Source organism: Oikopleura dioica, chromosome 1, assembly GCF_907165135.1.
Source record: "Oikopleura dioica chromosome 1, OKI2018_I68_1.0, whole genome shotgun sequence".
Taxonomy (NCBI): Eukaryota; Metazoa; Chordata; class Appendicularia; order Copelata; family Oikopleuridae; genus Oikopleura; species Oikopleura dioica.
Genome location: NC_137291.1, coordinates 14,302,188 through 14,317,672, shown reverse-complemented (window position 1 = coordinate 14,317,672; position 15,485 = coordinate 14,302,188). Strand labels below are relative to the sequence as shown.

The 15,485-nt window shown below is 42.2% G+C and overlaps 2 protein-coding genes across 2 annotated transcripts; both read left to right on the top strand.

The window, feature by feature from the left end:
- Positions 1 to 3,788: 3,788 nt before the first annotated feature.
- LOC145699278 (myosin-binding protein C, fast-type-like) lies at positions 3,789 to 8,158 on the top strand. Its single transcript, XM_081776551.1, has 8 exons — positions 3,789 to 3,860; positions 3,903 to 4,093; positions 4,132 to 4,382; positions 4,423 to 4,479; positions 4,696 to 4,753; positions 4,800 to 4,911; positions 4,954 to 7,958; positions 8,002 to 8,158. Exons 1-8 carry the CDS (start codon positions 3,854 to 3,856, stop codon positions 8,056 to 8,058), a joined length of 3,738 nt encoding a protein of 1,245 aa, XP_081632677.1. The 5' UTR covers positions 3,789 to 3,853; the 3' UTR covers positions 8,059 to 8,158.
- A 1,066-nt stretch (positions 8,159 to 9,224) lies between these two features.
- LOC145712318 (myosin-binding protein H-like) lies at positions 9,225 to 12,738 on the top strand. The gene is made up of 7 exons (XM_081790003.1): positions 9,225 to 9,297; positions 9,345 to 9,511; positions 10,477 to 10,594; positions 10,670 to 11,199; positions 11,266 to 11,413; positions 11,739 to 12,133; positions 12,483 to 12,738. The coding sequence occupies exons 4-7, from the start codon at positions 11,024 to 11,026 to the stop codon at positions 12,736 to 12,738; spliced, it is 975 nt and encodes a 324-aa protein (XP_081646129.1). The 5' UTR covers positions 9,225 to 9,297; positions 9,345 to 9,511; positions 10,477 to 10,594; positions 10,670 to 11,023.
- The last annotated feature ends 2,747 nt before the right edge of the window (positions 12,739 to 15,485 follow it).

Genomic DNA, 15,485 nt, shown 5'->3' with positions numbered 1-15,485 from the left:
TCATTTTGTTAATTTTTCGCGAATACTTTGATTGAAACTCAAGATTCTTCATATATTATTTACAGAAATAACGTTGATAAGCGACTGTAATTCGATGATCTTTTTCGATAATCTCATAAGAAAATAAGCTTCTAGCTCATTTTTAGAGGTTTTAAAAATATTTAAAATGTTCGCCCGCTTTTTTTAGCGAAAAGGTCGTTCGGGAGAAGAAAAAAGGATTACACTTCCCGAAGCCTTTTTAATAATTTCTTGAATTTCCGCAAATGCGCAGAAAAAAAGATGCAGCTGCCGCTCGTTCCAAAATGTTTTTTAAAAGATTCAATATCGAAGCAGGCCAAACAAAGTTGGTAAACAGTGTAAACAGAGTTTTTGGAAAAACACCTCCACGCAACCGATCGCTCAATTATTCAATACTTGCTGAAATTCGCGCGAAGAAAAATGCCGATCCTTGAAATCCAAGGAACATGGATTTATTTTCAACAGAATTCAACGTTTTCGCGGCGGAATTTTTGAAGTTGGGAGAGGCCAGATGCGTGGACATGTGCGCGGGGCCATTCCTTCTGAGTAACTATACGTGAACACTATTCAAATTTTCGCCAAGCCGCACGTACTCGAAAATTCTGTAGCTGCTGATTTTTGATAATTTTGATATGCTATTTCTGATCGAACTAATTATTGAAAATTTTTTATACTTTTTTATTGAAAAAAAAGCAACGTGTTAATACCAGCAACCCTTCGAATCCATGCTCAAAACAGGACAGATACGCTAGAATTTCTGGAAAATCAATACTTCTCCCGGAAGTTTACAACTAGATAACGCTTGAACTGCTCTTAATGCTTTCTCACCAAAAGTTGTTTCATTTTTTTCACGCCTTTAAAGCTTTGAAGCTCTGAGCTAGAATTTATTCATCCCCTGAAAATTCAATCTATCAAATTTCTGGCGAAAAACAGGAGAGATATTTGATAGAGCACCCTTTCTCCCTCGCTTTAGAAAAGAAGGGCAAGGGAGAAAACAAGGTTCTTTTTCGGTTTAGTAAAGAAGCCGCAGTGACATTTTGTTTTCAGAAAGCGTTCACGTAACAATATCAAAAGATCTAAGCGAGGTTTGTTGTGGTCGACCGCCCGCGTCACCTTTTCAAGAATTTTCTTTTTAAGGGACTACTGCAAGCTGGCTCGCGCCCCTCTTCACGGCGCTGTCAAAAATCTCATGCTTCTGGGAAATTTATGAAAGTTAGCATGTCTGTGAAGCAAAGCCTTTCAAATTTACTCTCACTTTCAGAATTTTTCTATGACCACTACAAAAAAAGTTGCGGCGCCGAGAGAAAGTGCGGTTCCGAAAATCTGCCCAGCTCAAACGGCTCATCGGAGGAAGACATAAGTAGTCTCACTGGAAAGCTCGTAGTTTTTTTACCAAAGTTACAAAGGCGCATTTTTGGAATTTAGAACTGATAAGTCCTAATTATCGGATTAAGGGTAAAAATCCCGCTGCGCTCGCGCAAAAAGGCGCTAAATCAGCGTGAGATGGCCCAGCGCGGCAGGAAATTCTGACATATTTGCTTGGCAAATCGAGCCTGATAAAAAATCAAGATATGCGCCGATGTAACTTTAGTAAGAAAAACACGGGCTTTTCTGTGAGACTATTTTTGTCTTCCTGTGATGAGCCGTTTGAGCTGGGCAGATTTTTAGAACAACACTTTCACTCGGCGCCGCAACTTTTTTTGTAGTGGTCATAGAAAAATTCTGAAAGTGAGAGTAAATTTGAAAGGCTTTGCTTGACAGACATGCCAACTTTCATAAATTTCCCAAAAGCATGAGATTTTTGACAGCGCCGTGAAAAGGGGCGCGAGCCAGCTTGCAGTAGTCCCTTAAAATGTTTATTTTTTGCTCAAAAATCATGATCGAAAGACTAATTACCGTCGATTAAATTGCCGAACATCGTATGGATCCTATTTAGCCACGTGTTCATTGATAAGAAACTCTTATCAATAGGCGATTTAGCTCATCAAATCTTTAAACGAAGCTGGTAAGTACTTTCTCTTTTAGAAAAGAATTTCCAAGCAGGTGATTATCTCCAATCGCCTTTTTCGCCCAAGAGCTCGACAATTTTCATCAACATTGTTTTTCGCATTCCGCCTTTGTAAGTTTTCGTAACTGCGCGCTGCTTTTTAGAACGATTAGTAACCGGGGACGTATTTCTGGTCGCAGGTACTTTCGCTGCACCTGGCCAAATGAGCTTCAATCGCCCAAGCCAGCTCAACTAATGAAGTAAATTGACACCCTCAAGCTACTCTAGCTTTGTCTTAGCCCGCCACAAAATAGTACATTACTGTATTTCATTGTTTTGGCGACAGAAATTCGGGCTTTCTAAATTGAGCTTCTGGGGAAAAAACGCGGAATTGTCGCGGGAGGAAGTTATCTTCCGTGGAACAAAGCTGATTCCCAAATTAATTCAATCGACCCAAAATAAAACAAAAATGCCTTTCTTGTGGTTCTTTTTTTCTCCGTTTTGAGATGTCATATTCTGGTAAGCAAATCCCAGGGGTGAGTGAACTTTAATTTTGCTCATTAAACCATCGCTCCGAGTTTTTTTACCAAAAATAAAATATTCAATAGCAGCGAATTCAGATTCGAAAAAAGTGCATCTCGGATTAGCAAAAACATTCGACAATAGGATTTAAGAGAAAATCCAAAAGGATGAGCCGAAATCTCACTGTAAGTCTTTTAAACACTCAAGATTGTAGAAAGAGATTTGAGAATTATAATAAATTCAGACGATCGCTCGATTTGTGCGGTGACCAGCTATTTTTTGAGGCTGCTTGGAAGCTCGGTTCTTATTTGATTTAAGATTGGAGAGAAGCTTTTTCTCCCGCTGATGGAAGAGCCAGGAGCGATTAGTTATTTGGTGATGAGTGTTCTCAGCATTTTTGGCAGTATTTTTGGAGAAGGTTCCCTTTTCTTCGCAAAATTGACAATCTCAGGCCTTCTTTTTGAAGTTTTATCGACAATCTTTGACTTCAATCTTTGTCGAAGATGTTCTTTCTTCTAAAAACGCCTATGGAACCTTGAGAAAAGTATCGTTATTGATAATATTCCGCTGCGATGTTCGTAAATCTTGCAACATGATTGCCGTTTTCGTCAAGTTTTCCAATCGAGTTTCTTTTTTATTCACCTACTTAGAGCTTTATTCAACGCTTGTTCCGAGATTCAATAAGACCAGAAAATCAACAGCGTCTTAGAACCGTCGTAATTGTTACTCTCAAAACGAAAACTCGAGAAAGTCGGAAGTAAACCACTCTTCAAAGTTTCTGACTGGGGAAACATCAAGCCGCCTCAAAGTTTCAGCAGCAATGGTAAGAGAAGACCCCGGTTTCGGGGCGAGTAAAAATTAAATTATATTGAATATAATCAATTTTGTCATACAAATCTTTTCATATATTAGCTATGACGGGATATTTATGCTTCTGACTCATCAGCTCTAGAAATTGACAAAAACTTTTAGGTCATCGAAGAAATCCTCGTTCCCGGCTTCTTGGTCGCCACAGTAGCTCACTGACTGTAACAGAGTATTACTGCCACCCTGAATAAAGGCTAATGAACTGGTAGTCTTCCTTGATTTCACTTTTCAAAGAAAAGAAACATTGTGAAAATTAGCTGTCATAATAAATTGCATGGCAGTAAACTTCGCGCGAGTATTACTAATCCAGTCGAGGTTGGTCCTCTTCACTTTTTGGCGATAATCTTTCTTGATCTATGTCGAAGAGGCCCTAGTACTGCCCGAATCAGTTTCTTCGCAAGCGCGACTCTTCCCTGCGAGCGACTTTGTGTATTTTTTCAGAGGAAAGAAACATTGAAAATGACCGGTAAGAATGAATTATTTGAATCCTTTCTTTACGAAAACATAGAGGAAACGGTAGTAGAAGAGCCTTCAGCAGAAGAAGTTCCGGCTGAAACCGCTGAAGCGCCACCTGCCGAAGATGATCGAGACCCATTAGGAACTTGGAGAATTCTAGAGAACCCGAAGAAGATCCAGACTTCCGAAGGCGCAGATGTGTCCATCACCATCGTTCTCGGAAAAGGAGAAATTCTCAACAAGGTACCTCCCACCCAGAATTTCCAACCACCAATTTTCAGCCCCGAATTGTGTGGATCAAAGGAAAATGGAACGAGATCACCAAGGGCGACCGATACAATATGGAAACGACCGAGAGCATCGGAAAAATTGAGGCTAAGATGACATTCAAAGCGCCTAAGATGTCCGACTCTGGCTTGTACACTGTCAGGATTTTCTCCCGATCCGAGAAAGTCGAGGATACTTTCAACTTGCAAGTCGGACCTTATGATGGAACTGAGAAGAAAATCGTCATCGGCAAGGCTCGAAAAAGGTACTTTCTGCAAAGAAAATCGATCGGAGCAAAATTCTAGCGTTCAAATCGAGCAAGAAAACATGGATGTCGACTTCAGAGCTCGTCTCAAAAAAGTGTATGTTCATCATTCCACACTGCATTTTTTCAGCAGATATCTTCTTCAGATATCTTCTACCGCTACTATTTTCATAATTATCGCTTCCGCTCATTGAATTTCTCGGAACCCGCGAAAATTCAATTCTCATCTCATCTATCATATGTCGCATATGATCATTTTGTGCATCAAGGTGTGTTTTTCTTCATTGAACCTATTTTTGACTGTCTGAAATAGCAAGAAGAAGGAATCCGAAGGCGGCGGAGTTTCTGGAGAAATCTGGAACGTCCTCAAGGTAAATTTTTATACCGAAAATTTTGTAGAAAGCGTTTTGATTCAAGTCTGCCGCTGCTCGAGATCATGAAAAGATCGCCTTCAAATATGGCATTTCTGATTTGCGTGGCATGCTCCGACGACTCAATGATACAAAAAAGAATAACAAGAAAGGAAACAGTAGGTTCCTTTATTGATACAGTCGCTCATCAATATTTCAAGTGTTTGCGATGCGATTGAACGACACCGCCGCCTACCAAGTTGGAGACAAAATTGTGCTCACCTGCGAGCTGGTCAACGAAACCCACAACGTTCGCTGGTTCCAGAACGGTCGGGAAATCACCTCGAGCAAGCGTGTTCAATGCTCGGCAAAGGGAGCAACGCGAACTTGCATCATCGATTCTGCCCAGATCACCGACGACTCTTCAATCTACTGCGTCTGCGGCGACGAGCGAACCCAGTGCGAAGTCTTCGTCCGAGCTCCTCCAGTCACCATCGTATCCGGCTTTGAAGATCTTGCCGTGACAGATGGAGAAGAAGCTGTCTTCAAGGCCACTATCTCAGCCGAAAACGGTCGCTACAAAATCCTCAAGGACGGTATCGAGCTTCAGCGAACCGAACTCGTCAGGATGAAGAAACAAGGCGTGGAAGTCACTCTTACCCTTCCTGCTGCGAACCTCGACGATGCTGGTTTCTACCAGATCCAGACCAACGGGGATGAGTCATTCGCTGAACTGCTGGTTGAAAAGAAAATGGTCGAGTTCAAGAGCGGCTTCGAAGACTGCAAGGTCAACTTTAACGAAAGTGCCGAGTTCAAATGCGAAGTCTCAGATCGAGACGCCGTTGGAAAATGGTTCAAAGACGGAAAAGAAGTCGAAGCATCTGACCGAATCGAAATCCGAGATATTGGATGCATCCGAAAGATCACCATCAACAACGTCAAGCCTGAAGATCAAGGCGAGTACGAGTACCGCGTTGACGGCAAGAAGCCAATCAAAATGGCCGCTTGCTTGGAAGGAGTCGAAGTCGTCATTGAAAAGAAAAAGGAAGCGCCAAAGCTCTTCCTCAACCAGAGCGCTTCCAAGGAAATTACCGTCAAGGTTGGCGGCACTGTCGCCTTCGATTTTGGTATCACTGGCGATCCTAAGCCAAAAGTTGAGTGGCTTTTCAACGGCGATTCACTTTCTGAAGATGGCAAAAGAATGCAGATCATTGAAGAAGGCGACAAGACAAGTCTCAAGATCAACAGCGCTAAACGAACTGATACGGGCCTTTACTGTATTCGAGTTACCTCCGAAGCTGGTGAAGATAACCACGAAATGGTCATCAAGGTCATCGATCTCCCTGGTCCTCCTGGCAAACCTGTCATATCCGACCTCAACGACGAGAGCTGCCGTGTCGACTGGACCCCTCCACTCGACGATGGCGACTGTCTGTCCCGAGGATACATTGTCGAGCGAAAGAAGATCAAGGCCCAGCGATGGATTCGCCTCAACGGAGAGTTCTGCAACTACCACAATTATCACGTGCGTCGATTGGTCGACGGCAACACTTATCAAGTTCGTATCACGGCTGTCAACGAGTGTGGCACTGGCCTGCCATCTGACCCCTCAGAACCATTCACGCCCATCGCGCCAACTTCTGAAGTCACTAGCTTCCGGCTCGGCAAGTTGACTGACACTTCCATCGAACTCAACTGGCGACAACCAGCGGATATTGGCGCCGCTGGAATCGGTGGTTATCTTATTCAGCAGCAAATCCTCCCCGGCAAAATGGGCATGGCAAATGCTGAAGATGCTCAAGAAGATGCTTGGACTGACGCGCGAGATAATCTCCTGTCAGCTCAAACGATCAAAATCAATCTTGACGCTCTCGACACCGGAAAGAACTACTACTTCCGTATTTGCACTGTCAACGCTGCAGGCCGCTCTAAGTGGGTCTACGTTGGTCCAGTTTGTTGCGCAGAGTCGATTGAAGATCCCCAGATTGTTCTTCCAAGAGCTTTGAAGAGACGAGTCACGGTCCCTGTTGGCCAAAAGATCCATCTCAATGTGCCTATCCAAGGCAAGCCGAAGCCAGCTATTTCCTGGAACAAGATAAACTTTGTTGAACGAGAAGTCAAACCTCCAACTCCGGAACCAGTTGTTGAACCTGAACCAGTACCCGAACCCGAACCGGTTGTTAAAACCACTCCTGAACCAGTAGCTGAAGCACATGTCGAACCAGCTGCTGAGGCAGAACCTACAGCAGAAGGAGCGACAGAGCCTGCTGCAGAGCCAGCGGCAGAAACTGAACCAGCTCAAGAGGCAGCGGCAGAACCTTCTTCCGAAGCTGCGCCAGAAACTCCTGTTGAACCTGCTGCTGAAGCTGCTCCTGAGGCCGCACCAGAAGCAGCTCCTGAAACTGCGCCAGAGCCAGTTAAAGCTGCTACTCCACCTCCACCAGAACCTGTCTTTGAAACTGTTGAAGAAATTGGCGAAATCCCATCTTTGGCAACTGTCAGAAACGCTGCGGGAAGCAGTATTCTTCACATTCGAGAATCTGAACGATCAGACTCTGGCATTTATCTCGTCACGGTCAAAGTCGGCGACAACGAAGTCAGCGCTAGAATTGACGTCGCTGTTGTTGATGTACCAAGCAAGGTTATTAAGCCAACGATCAAGGAAGTTATTGGCACTGCTGTTTGCCTTGAATGGAAAGCGCCAAAGGATGATGGCAACACTGACATCATCGGCTACATCGTCGAGAAGCGCACTAAGCGACACGGCAAGGATGGTGAGTGGTACATTGTAAACGATAAGGTTCGCCACAAGCAGTGCCAGGTGCAGGACTTGATTGTCGGCAACGAGTATCAATTCCGCATCCGAGCGTTCAACGAAGTCGGAGTCGGTCCAGATTCCATTACAAAGGACTTCGCTAATATTACCAAAGAAGCCTTGACTTTCAACCGCTTCCTGCCGGAAAAGAAGGAGCTCTTTTACGCACCAGAATTCACGACAATTTTGAACAAACGAAACCTTGTCGTTGGATTCAACGCGATGCTCCACTGCGCTGTCAAGGCACTTCCTCCAGCAAAGATCACCTGGTTCAAGAACAAGATGCCATTGCCAGATGTTGGCAAGTACATTCAAAAAGATGAAATCGGAGTGGTGCAGCTCGAACTCATGCGAGCAAAGACTAATGATACTGGAACTTATACCGTTGTCGCCGAGAATTGCCATGGAAAGGTACTGATGCTATTTGATTTCTCGCTCTCATTGCTGATTTCAGGCCACCCTCGAGTCCTACGTCATCGTTCGAGAAGCTTCTGAGCGACTTCACGAGTGAACTGATTCCTGAACACCTAATTTATGAAAATTGAAGAAAACCTTACTAGCTACTCTGAACCTCTTTTGTTTACAAAATACTACTGTTTTCTATTGTTTTATACACAAATTAAAATCATTCAATTCAGAAATCGGTTGAATTGAAATTGAAAATCATGAACTCGTCGCGGTACACTTGCGATGTCTGTCAGAAAACATATCATTTGGGATGCCAAACTTGAAATGCCCATCAAAAGAGAAAAAATATAGAGTGAGGAAAGCAGGCGCACTTAGCACTCTACTGTAGGTGGTTGTTTTTTGCTAGTTTTGCATCCCGGGCAAGTCACAAATCGTCACTTGATCGACATAAACGGCGTCATACTGGAGAAAGGCCCTATAAATGTGCAAAGTGTTTGAAGTCTTTCGCAAGTTGGGATCTTTGGGAACGGTTTTTGGAATTTTCTATCTCCAATTGGAATCCAATATTCCGAGCCGTCAAAAAGAACTACCACACAGAAAAATGCCAAGGCGGGCAAGTCTTCAAATGCGACTTGAAAAATGAGCACGGAGAACAATGCGACTACCAGACACCCATCAAAAGACATTTGCTTTCGCACAAGGTTTAAACGAGTTTTCTTCCATGATTGCAGTGACAAGTGAGTTTGCAGCGAAATTATTCACACCCGTCAGACTTGAATGAGAAAGTCTTTGTTGAAATTACAGTAACAAAGAAGCATCATTTTCTTAATGGAACATTCTAAGACGCGCCATTTCTTCTCCTTTCTCATTTCTCTGACCACATAAAAATCTCCTCCCTTTGAACTTCTCGTAATTTAATAACGCGATGGAATGCGCCTGGCTTTCTAATTTTGCTGTACTACTTCTCTCGTGCTGTGTTTTGCCAAAACCAAGGGACGAGTTTTCGAACATTCGTTTTGGACATGTCACATGAACTATCAACAATATTTGAGCTGCAGCAACAGAAGCATGAAAAGATGTTCACCCACTGCTCAATATGCGGATACAAAACTAAATGCCAAGATGCCATGGAAAGACATCGATTCGAACGACACGATTTGCACCAGGAATTGATCAATCTTCAAACAAAGAAATCATCGATAGTAGCCCAATATATTATCAAATATATAATGATAAGACTGATCACCCTTTGAAGCTTCAGCCATGTCTTATCCGCGAAGTGTCAGATGAAATGTCGACGGCGACCGAGTCGAGCTCCATAATTGATGATTTCTCGTCTCAAGTAACCTCGATGGTATTTCGCTAATTTTTCTGATTTCTGATTTGCAGGTGTCAAGCAGCTCGGTTTGGTCGACTTCGGTCGATTCCTCCATTATCAAGCCGACTTCTGTCATGTCTGATATGGAGCTAGACCACGTGATGGATACTTCGAGTCGTCCCAATTCGCCTGTGGCGGAGGATCCTTACGGGGAAATGGGAAAAGTCTGTGCTTTCAGGTCAGTTACGATTTTCCGGCCGCCTTGGTTATGTCGCCAAATGTCGCCGATTGTCGCTTAATGTCGCTTAATGTCGCTGAATGTCGCTGAATATCGCCAAATGTCGCCAAAAAGGCAACTTTCATTCGACGAAATACAGCGAAATTCAGCGACATTCAGCGACATTTTACGACATTGGGCGACATTTGGAGACATTTGGCGACATTCGGCGACATAACCAGTGTCGCCCCATTTTTCGGAGGGTTATTTTCGAATCTAATTTTGAAAAAATCGGTCAGGAAAAATAGGATTGAATGATTGCCCTTTCTCTAAAAGTCAGTGCTTCCCAAAGTGGTAGAAGGTACCGTAATTAAGTAATCGCATCGGATAATCCCTTTTTGTGAATATACGAGCGCGGAGGTTTGTTATACCGCTAAACAATTTGTGGATTGCAAATTCACGACAACGTGTACTTTCTACACGTTGAAATTGTCTGGACGCTCGAGATTATAGCTTTCATCCCGCTAACGACGAATTCCGACACTGACAAATGACGCAACGGCCTCCTTTTCTTGGCAAAAACATTAGAAAATTAGAGCGCCTCAAATTTCGCCATTTAGAAGCGTTTGTCTCTTATTCTCGGTTTCACGGTACTAAAATTTCTGTAGCCTATAAAGAAATTCACAGTTTTAGCTTAGAGATGAAATCAAGCTTTTTTACTGGCTCTGACCAAGATTCAAGTGTTTTGATCGGCTCATCAAGAGAATCCGGTTTTCTGATTGGATGAAATCTTTAATCTAGCATTTCCATTGGCTCAAAAGTAAAATCAAGCTTTCTTATTGGCTCTTACCAAGATTCAAGCGTTTTTATTGGCTAAAAGAGGAATTCGGTTTTTTCATTGGCTGAGATTTTTAATCGAGCCCTCTTATTGGCTAAACGAAAAATCAAGCTCTCTCAGGGATGAAAAAAGCCTGACTGTATTCTAGGACCGCTCAAGTAAGCGACAACAGTATCCAGCTAAAATGGAGAAGGCCAATTTCGACCCGCGGGGAAGTTATTCATTCATTCAATCTTCAAGTTCAAATACTTCATACTCAAACTGAGGTAACTTCTTTTTAGGTCATCCTTCGTTAAAAATTCAAAAAGCACCGTTGCATTCATTACTGTATGTATTTTGAGGCGAGCGAGGGAAGGGCGGAGAACGCCGTCCCAATCTGGATGGATCTGTTGCAAGTTCAAGGAGGCAAGCACGAGGCAACCGTCACCGCGCTGGAGTGCAATATCGACTATAGATTTCGCATTTGTGCGGTCATGGAGAATGGCAGAGGACCGTGGAATGAAATTGGACCCTTGCGCACCGGCAAGTTTATCCTCAATCCGCGGTTTCAACCTCCAAGGAATATGCTCAAGCCAAATTCGGGTTGAATTTTTTCGCGTTACCAAATTCGTCCAACAGCATTCTCCAAGATAATCGATAAAAATCAGCATTATTGCCAATAATTGGTCAAAAATTGATCAAATAAATTGCCAAAAATGCTCGCTCAAATAATTTTAACCCATTGGCAGGGCCCAATCAAGGTGAAAGCCGGGCGGAAATTCACGATCAAAATCCCCTTCGAAGCAAATCCAGGCGCATCAATTCGATGGATAAGGGATGATGGAGCAAATGGGGCTCGGACGATTCCGTCAGAATTCAAAATCTACTCCAGGTAAGTTTTAGCTGAAAATATGACCCGATTTGATCAATAATTATGCAAGCTAGCATGATTATTTAGCTCTGACAGTACATCACTGTACGTCTCGTCGCCCGAACTAGACGACAGCGGAAGCTACAGTATTCAGCTGCTCGATGGGAATTACCGGGACTTCGTAAAATTACATCTTCTAGTGGTAAATGTTCCTGGCCCGCCGCTCGAGCCAACGGTTAGTCCATTATTTTAAATTTCTAATCGACTTGTTCTTACGCCCGGTACAAGGATACTCTTGTCCAACATTCGAGGGATCGATAATCATAATTTCCTCGTTCTTTTTTTCCTTTATCAGTAGCACTGCTGATTTTCTTTTTTGAACGATAAGGCGGGAGGGCTTATCGCCGCACGAATATTTTTACGCGAAATTTCCAAAACAACCCTTTTTGGGATCAACAGGATCAGGAAAAAATAAATTTCTAAAGAACGCCCAAAATACATGTATTTCGCTAGAAAATGTAAATAAAAAAAGTTGAGATTGATAGAATGTCTCTTTTCAGATCTTGCAAGTGGTCTCGAATACAGTCGAGTTACAGTGGAAGCCTCCGAGAAGCGACAGTAATAGCGCCATAACTGGATATTTGGTGGAAAAGCGCGATGAACGCAGCGATGATTGGTTCGTCGTCTACGACCGCGTCCGTCAAAGCTGCTGTTCCATCTGCTCCCTCGTCGTGGGAAACAACTACTTCTTCCGCATCAAAGCCATCAACGATGTCGGCGTCGGTGTTCCCGTCGAAGTCGGCCCAGTTTGCATTCCAAAGCCTGCGCCCGTGGATTTGAGTCTCTATGCGCCGCAATTGTCAAACTGGGCAGAAATGATTCCTCCCCAGGAGAGGCCTCAAAAGCCGGAGTTTACTACTCCGCTCAATACTCGAACCCTTGTCGTTGGATACAGGTAAATATCGATGAAAATACGCATATGGTCCATATGATATGGACCATCATTGTCCAAGATCCAGATTTTCAATTAAGTATTTCTTTTTACTGATTATTATAATTTATAAATATTTCAATAAATAAGTAATACTTTCAATTCATGAAAAATCTGGATTTTTGATCACCAATTTGTGATCTGGGATCGGCAACCTGAGTATAAAACCTGATTTAAGGGTGTCCACATCGATAAGGTTAAAAAATGGCGAAATCGATGTTGACACTCTTAAGCATTTTCAGGACCCTGACTCAGGTTTTCTACACAGACTGTCGAGCCCAGACAGTAATTCTGTCTTACCCGTCTTTTTCAGTGGCACCCTTACCTGTGCCATTCGCGGTTTCCCTCGCCCAACAATCAGATGGTTCAAAAACTCCATCGAGGTGACCACCCACCCCCGATTCCGCGCCAGCTGGGGCCAAGGAATCATTCAGCTCGAAATCCTTCGTTCCTCCTTGTCCGACGCGGGAACGTACACTTGCTTCGCGCAAAACGCGTTTGGAGAAGCCGCCGTCACTGCTGATGTCTTTGTTCGTCAACCAACAATAATGAACTGTTCAAAAATATGAAAATAATTATTTTCAATAAACTTGGATTAAATGGCGAGGAAATAATTTTCGACGGGTAGAGATGAGAAAGCGAGAAATTGATGGATTCGAATCGCTTTGAAATTCTGATGCGAAATGCGTATACGAAAGTATGCGTGAAAAATGCGGCGCCAGGGAGCCAGCATATTCGCCTCGGGGCGGATCATCGAGATGTGTGCCTAAACCGCAGGCGTTTTACCACCGATTAAGCTAGTGTAGCACTTCTCTTTCTGGAAAATGAAAGTTGAGAGATAAAAAAAGAAAAAGATTGGAAGGAAGATTTTTCGAAAAAGAAGGATTATCTGGAATTACTGAGCAACAAAATTAAGGTAACTTTGAAATAAGGCTTTCTTATTGGCTGAATGACTAAATAACGCTTTTTGATTGGGTCTTTTTAAAAGCCTTTATTTTTGAATTATCTTTGAAACAGAATAAAGGTGAGTTTATAAAAGAAGCTTTCTTATTGGTTTACCCGCTGAACAACGTTTTTTAATTGGATATTTCATTTTTAAAACCAGCATTTTTTAATACTTATGTGAAGAAAATTTCCACAACGCTGCATCTAAAAATGGAAAAAAAGCACTTTAAACCCGCCTTGACCCAAAATACGCCAGCGCCCTTTGCAAAACAAACCTTTCCATTCATTTTCTTTTTTCTTTCCATTTTGAAAATGAAAGTTTTCAGCGATCATAGAAAGCGTTAAATTTAGTAAAGTTGTTTGTGGACTGTCTGACTCAGCGCGCAACGTGTGCTCGTTGAATTTTGCAAATCCCAAGATTTTAAACAAACGCTTGTTTTGGACATAAAACGCGCATTTATTATCAGAAGGATTTAAGTTAAGATCTGAAGAATGCCTGACGTACTCTCTGGTACGTTCGATTCAAGTGCCAAAAGAAGTTACATACCAAATCCCAGTTTCTTATTGGCCATCAGAGAAAATTCGAGCTTCTGATTGGCTACTGGATTGATTTTTAACTGGTCCAATAAAAAAAATATAAAATAACTCGTTTTTGGCGTCTTAGCCAATAAGACGATCGAAATTTCCGACTGGACCAATGAGAAACTCGGGTTTGTTAAAAAATTTTACTTTTGACAAATTGAAAAAACCTCCTTCCTTTCCTTGCTAAACAATGATGGCTTTTAATAGTCTTTTTATTCTGTACTTTCAAATCTTCCAAGTTCTGATTGAACCTCCGAGGGTCACGTGGCTACTAAAGTGTTCTAATAAAGCGAGGCATATAAAAAGAAGTGCCGATATTGCGGCTATTACCCGGGCCATATGCAGCAAAATTGATCCCTAATATGATTTCAATCATTCCAACTCCCGACTGTTTCTCCAAAAGTAGAATAGTAACAACAGTATGGATCTACTGTTTATAATGTGGCATTAAAAGGCCTTTTATTTGGCTATTGTCTGGGCTGAGCTTCATTACAAGAGATAAGAAAGTCTGGTTTCAGGAAAATTGATGATGAGCATGCGCCGAAGAAGGGATTAGCTAATTATGGTTTCGGATTAATTGAGCGCGCACTTGCTATTTTCCCTATCTACTGCAAAATCCTTGGCTTCGAGAAAAGTCGCTCAGACAGAAAAGTCAGCTAACTGCTGTTTTCAGTGATGCTCTCATGGTGCGAATGCAATGGTGGGCTTATTTGCTTATGCTCGCCGTGTACATTGTCTACCTTTTGGTAAGAGAGAGACAGCTGCTGAATTGCTCAATTCGGAATGAGCTCAATGCTAGCACCGGATCAGCCAAGCCGTTCATTTGTGTTCTAAAACGAGCGCAAGCGGCGTTCTTTTTATACAAAACAATGCGACAAAAATGTTTCAAATATTCTGTGCTTTCAGATAGGCGCCGCGGTCTTCCAAAAACTCGAACAGCCTTTTGAAGAGAAGGAAAGGTTTTTCGATGTTCTAGCTGCTTTAAATTCAAATCGAGCGTTTTTATTGGCCAAAAAGTGAAATCAAGCATTTTTATTGGTTCAAAAATACAATCAAGCTTTCTTATTGGCTAATTGATTGAACGAACATTTCTTATTGGCCGATTGATAGAACAAAGCTTTCTCATTGGCTCAACGCTTAAATTCGGCATTTTGATTGGCCTTTGAATTTGACATGATATAAATTCAAATAAATCGTTTTTATTGGCTTAAAAGATGAATTAAGCATTCTTATTGGCTCATTGATTCAATGAACATTTCTTATTGGTCGATTAATAGAACGAAGCTTTCTGATTGGCTCAAGGCTTATTTCCTGCATTTTCATTGGCCAAAAGACTTGAAAACCCAAAAAAGCGCTGCGACGACGCAAAATCAAAAGTTCGCGAAAAAAAGGACGAATTTGGCAATGAGCCGAACGGGTCACCAATTTCTCATTCCGAAATTAATTATGCTCATCGATCATTGAAAACGATATTGACGATAATATCGATAGTTGATGGTTTCGTGATCCAAACTCAGTATTTTTACATTTTTGGGCTGAACAAAAAGTTCTGCGATGGAATCGATCAGTGGAACAAAAATGAGACGCTTTCCAACAACACCTCTGAAGTCATCAAAAAACTGATCATGGAATGGAAATCTTACGAGTAAGTTCTTCGAAAAATTGCAAGTATTACATTGGCAGGATTATAGCTAGCTTGATTATTTTTTGTTTCTAAGCGGGTTATAATCCTGGGTATTAACGACGATAGTTTATTACTTTTGTAATATTTAGCTGCTCGCAGGAACGA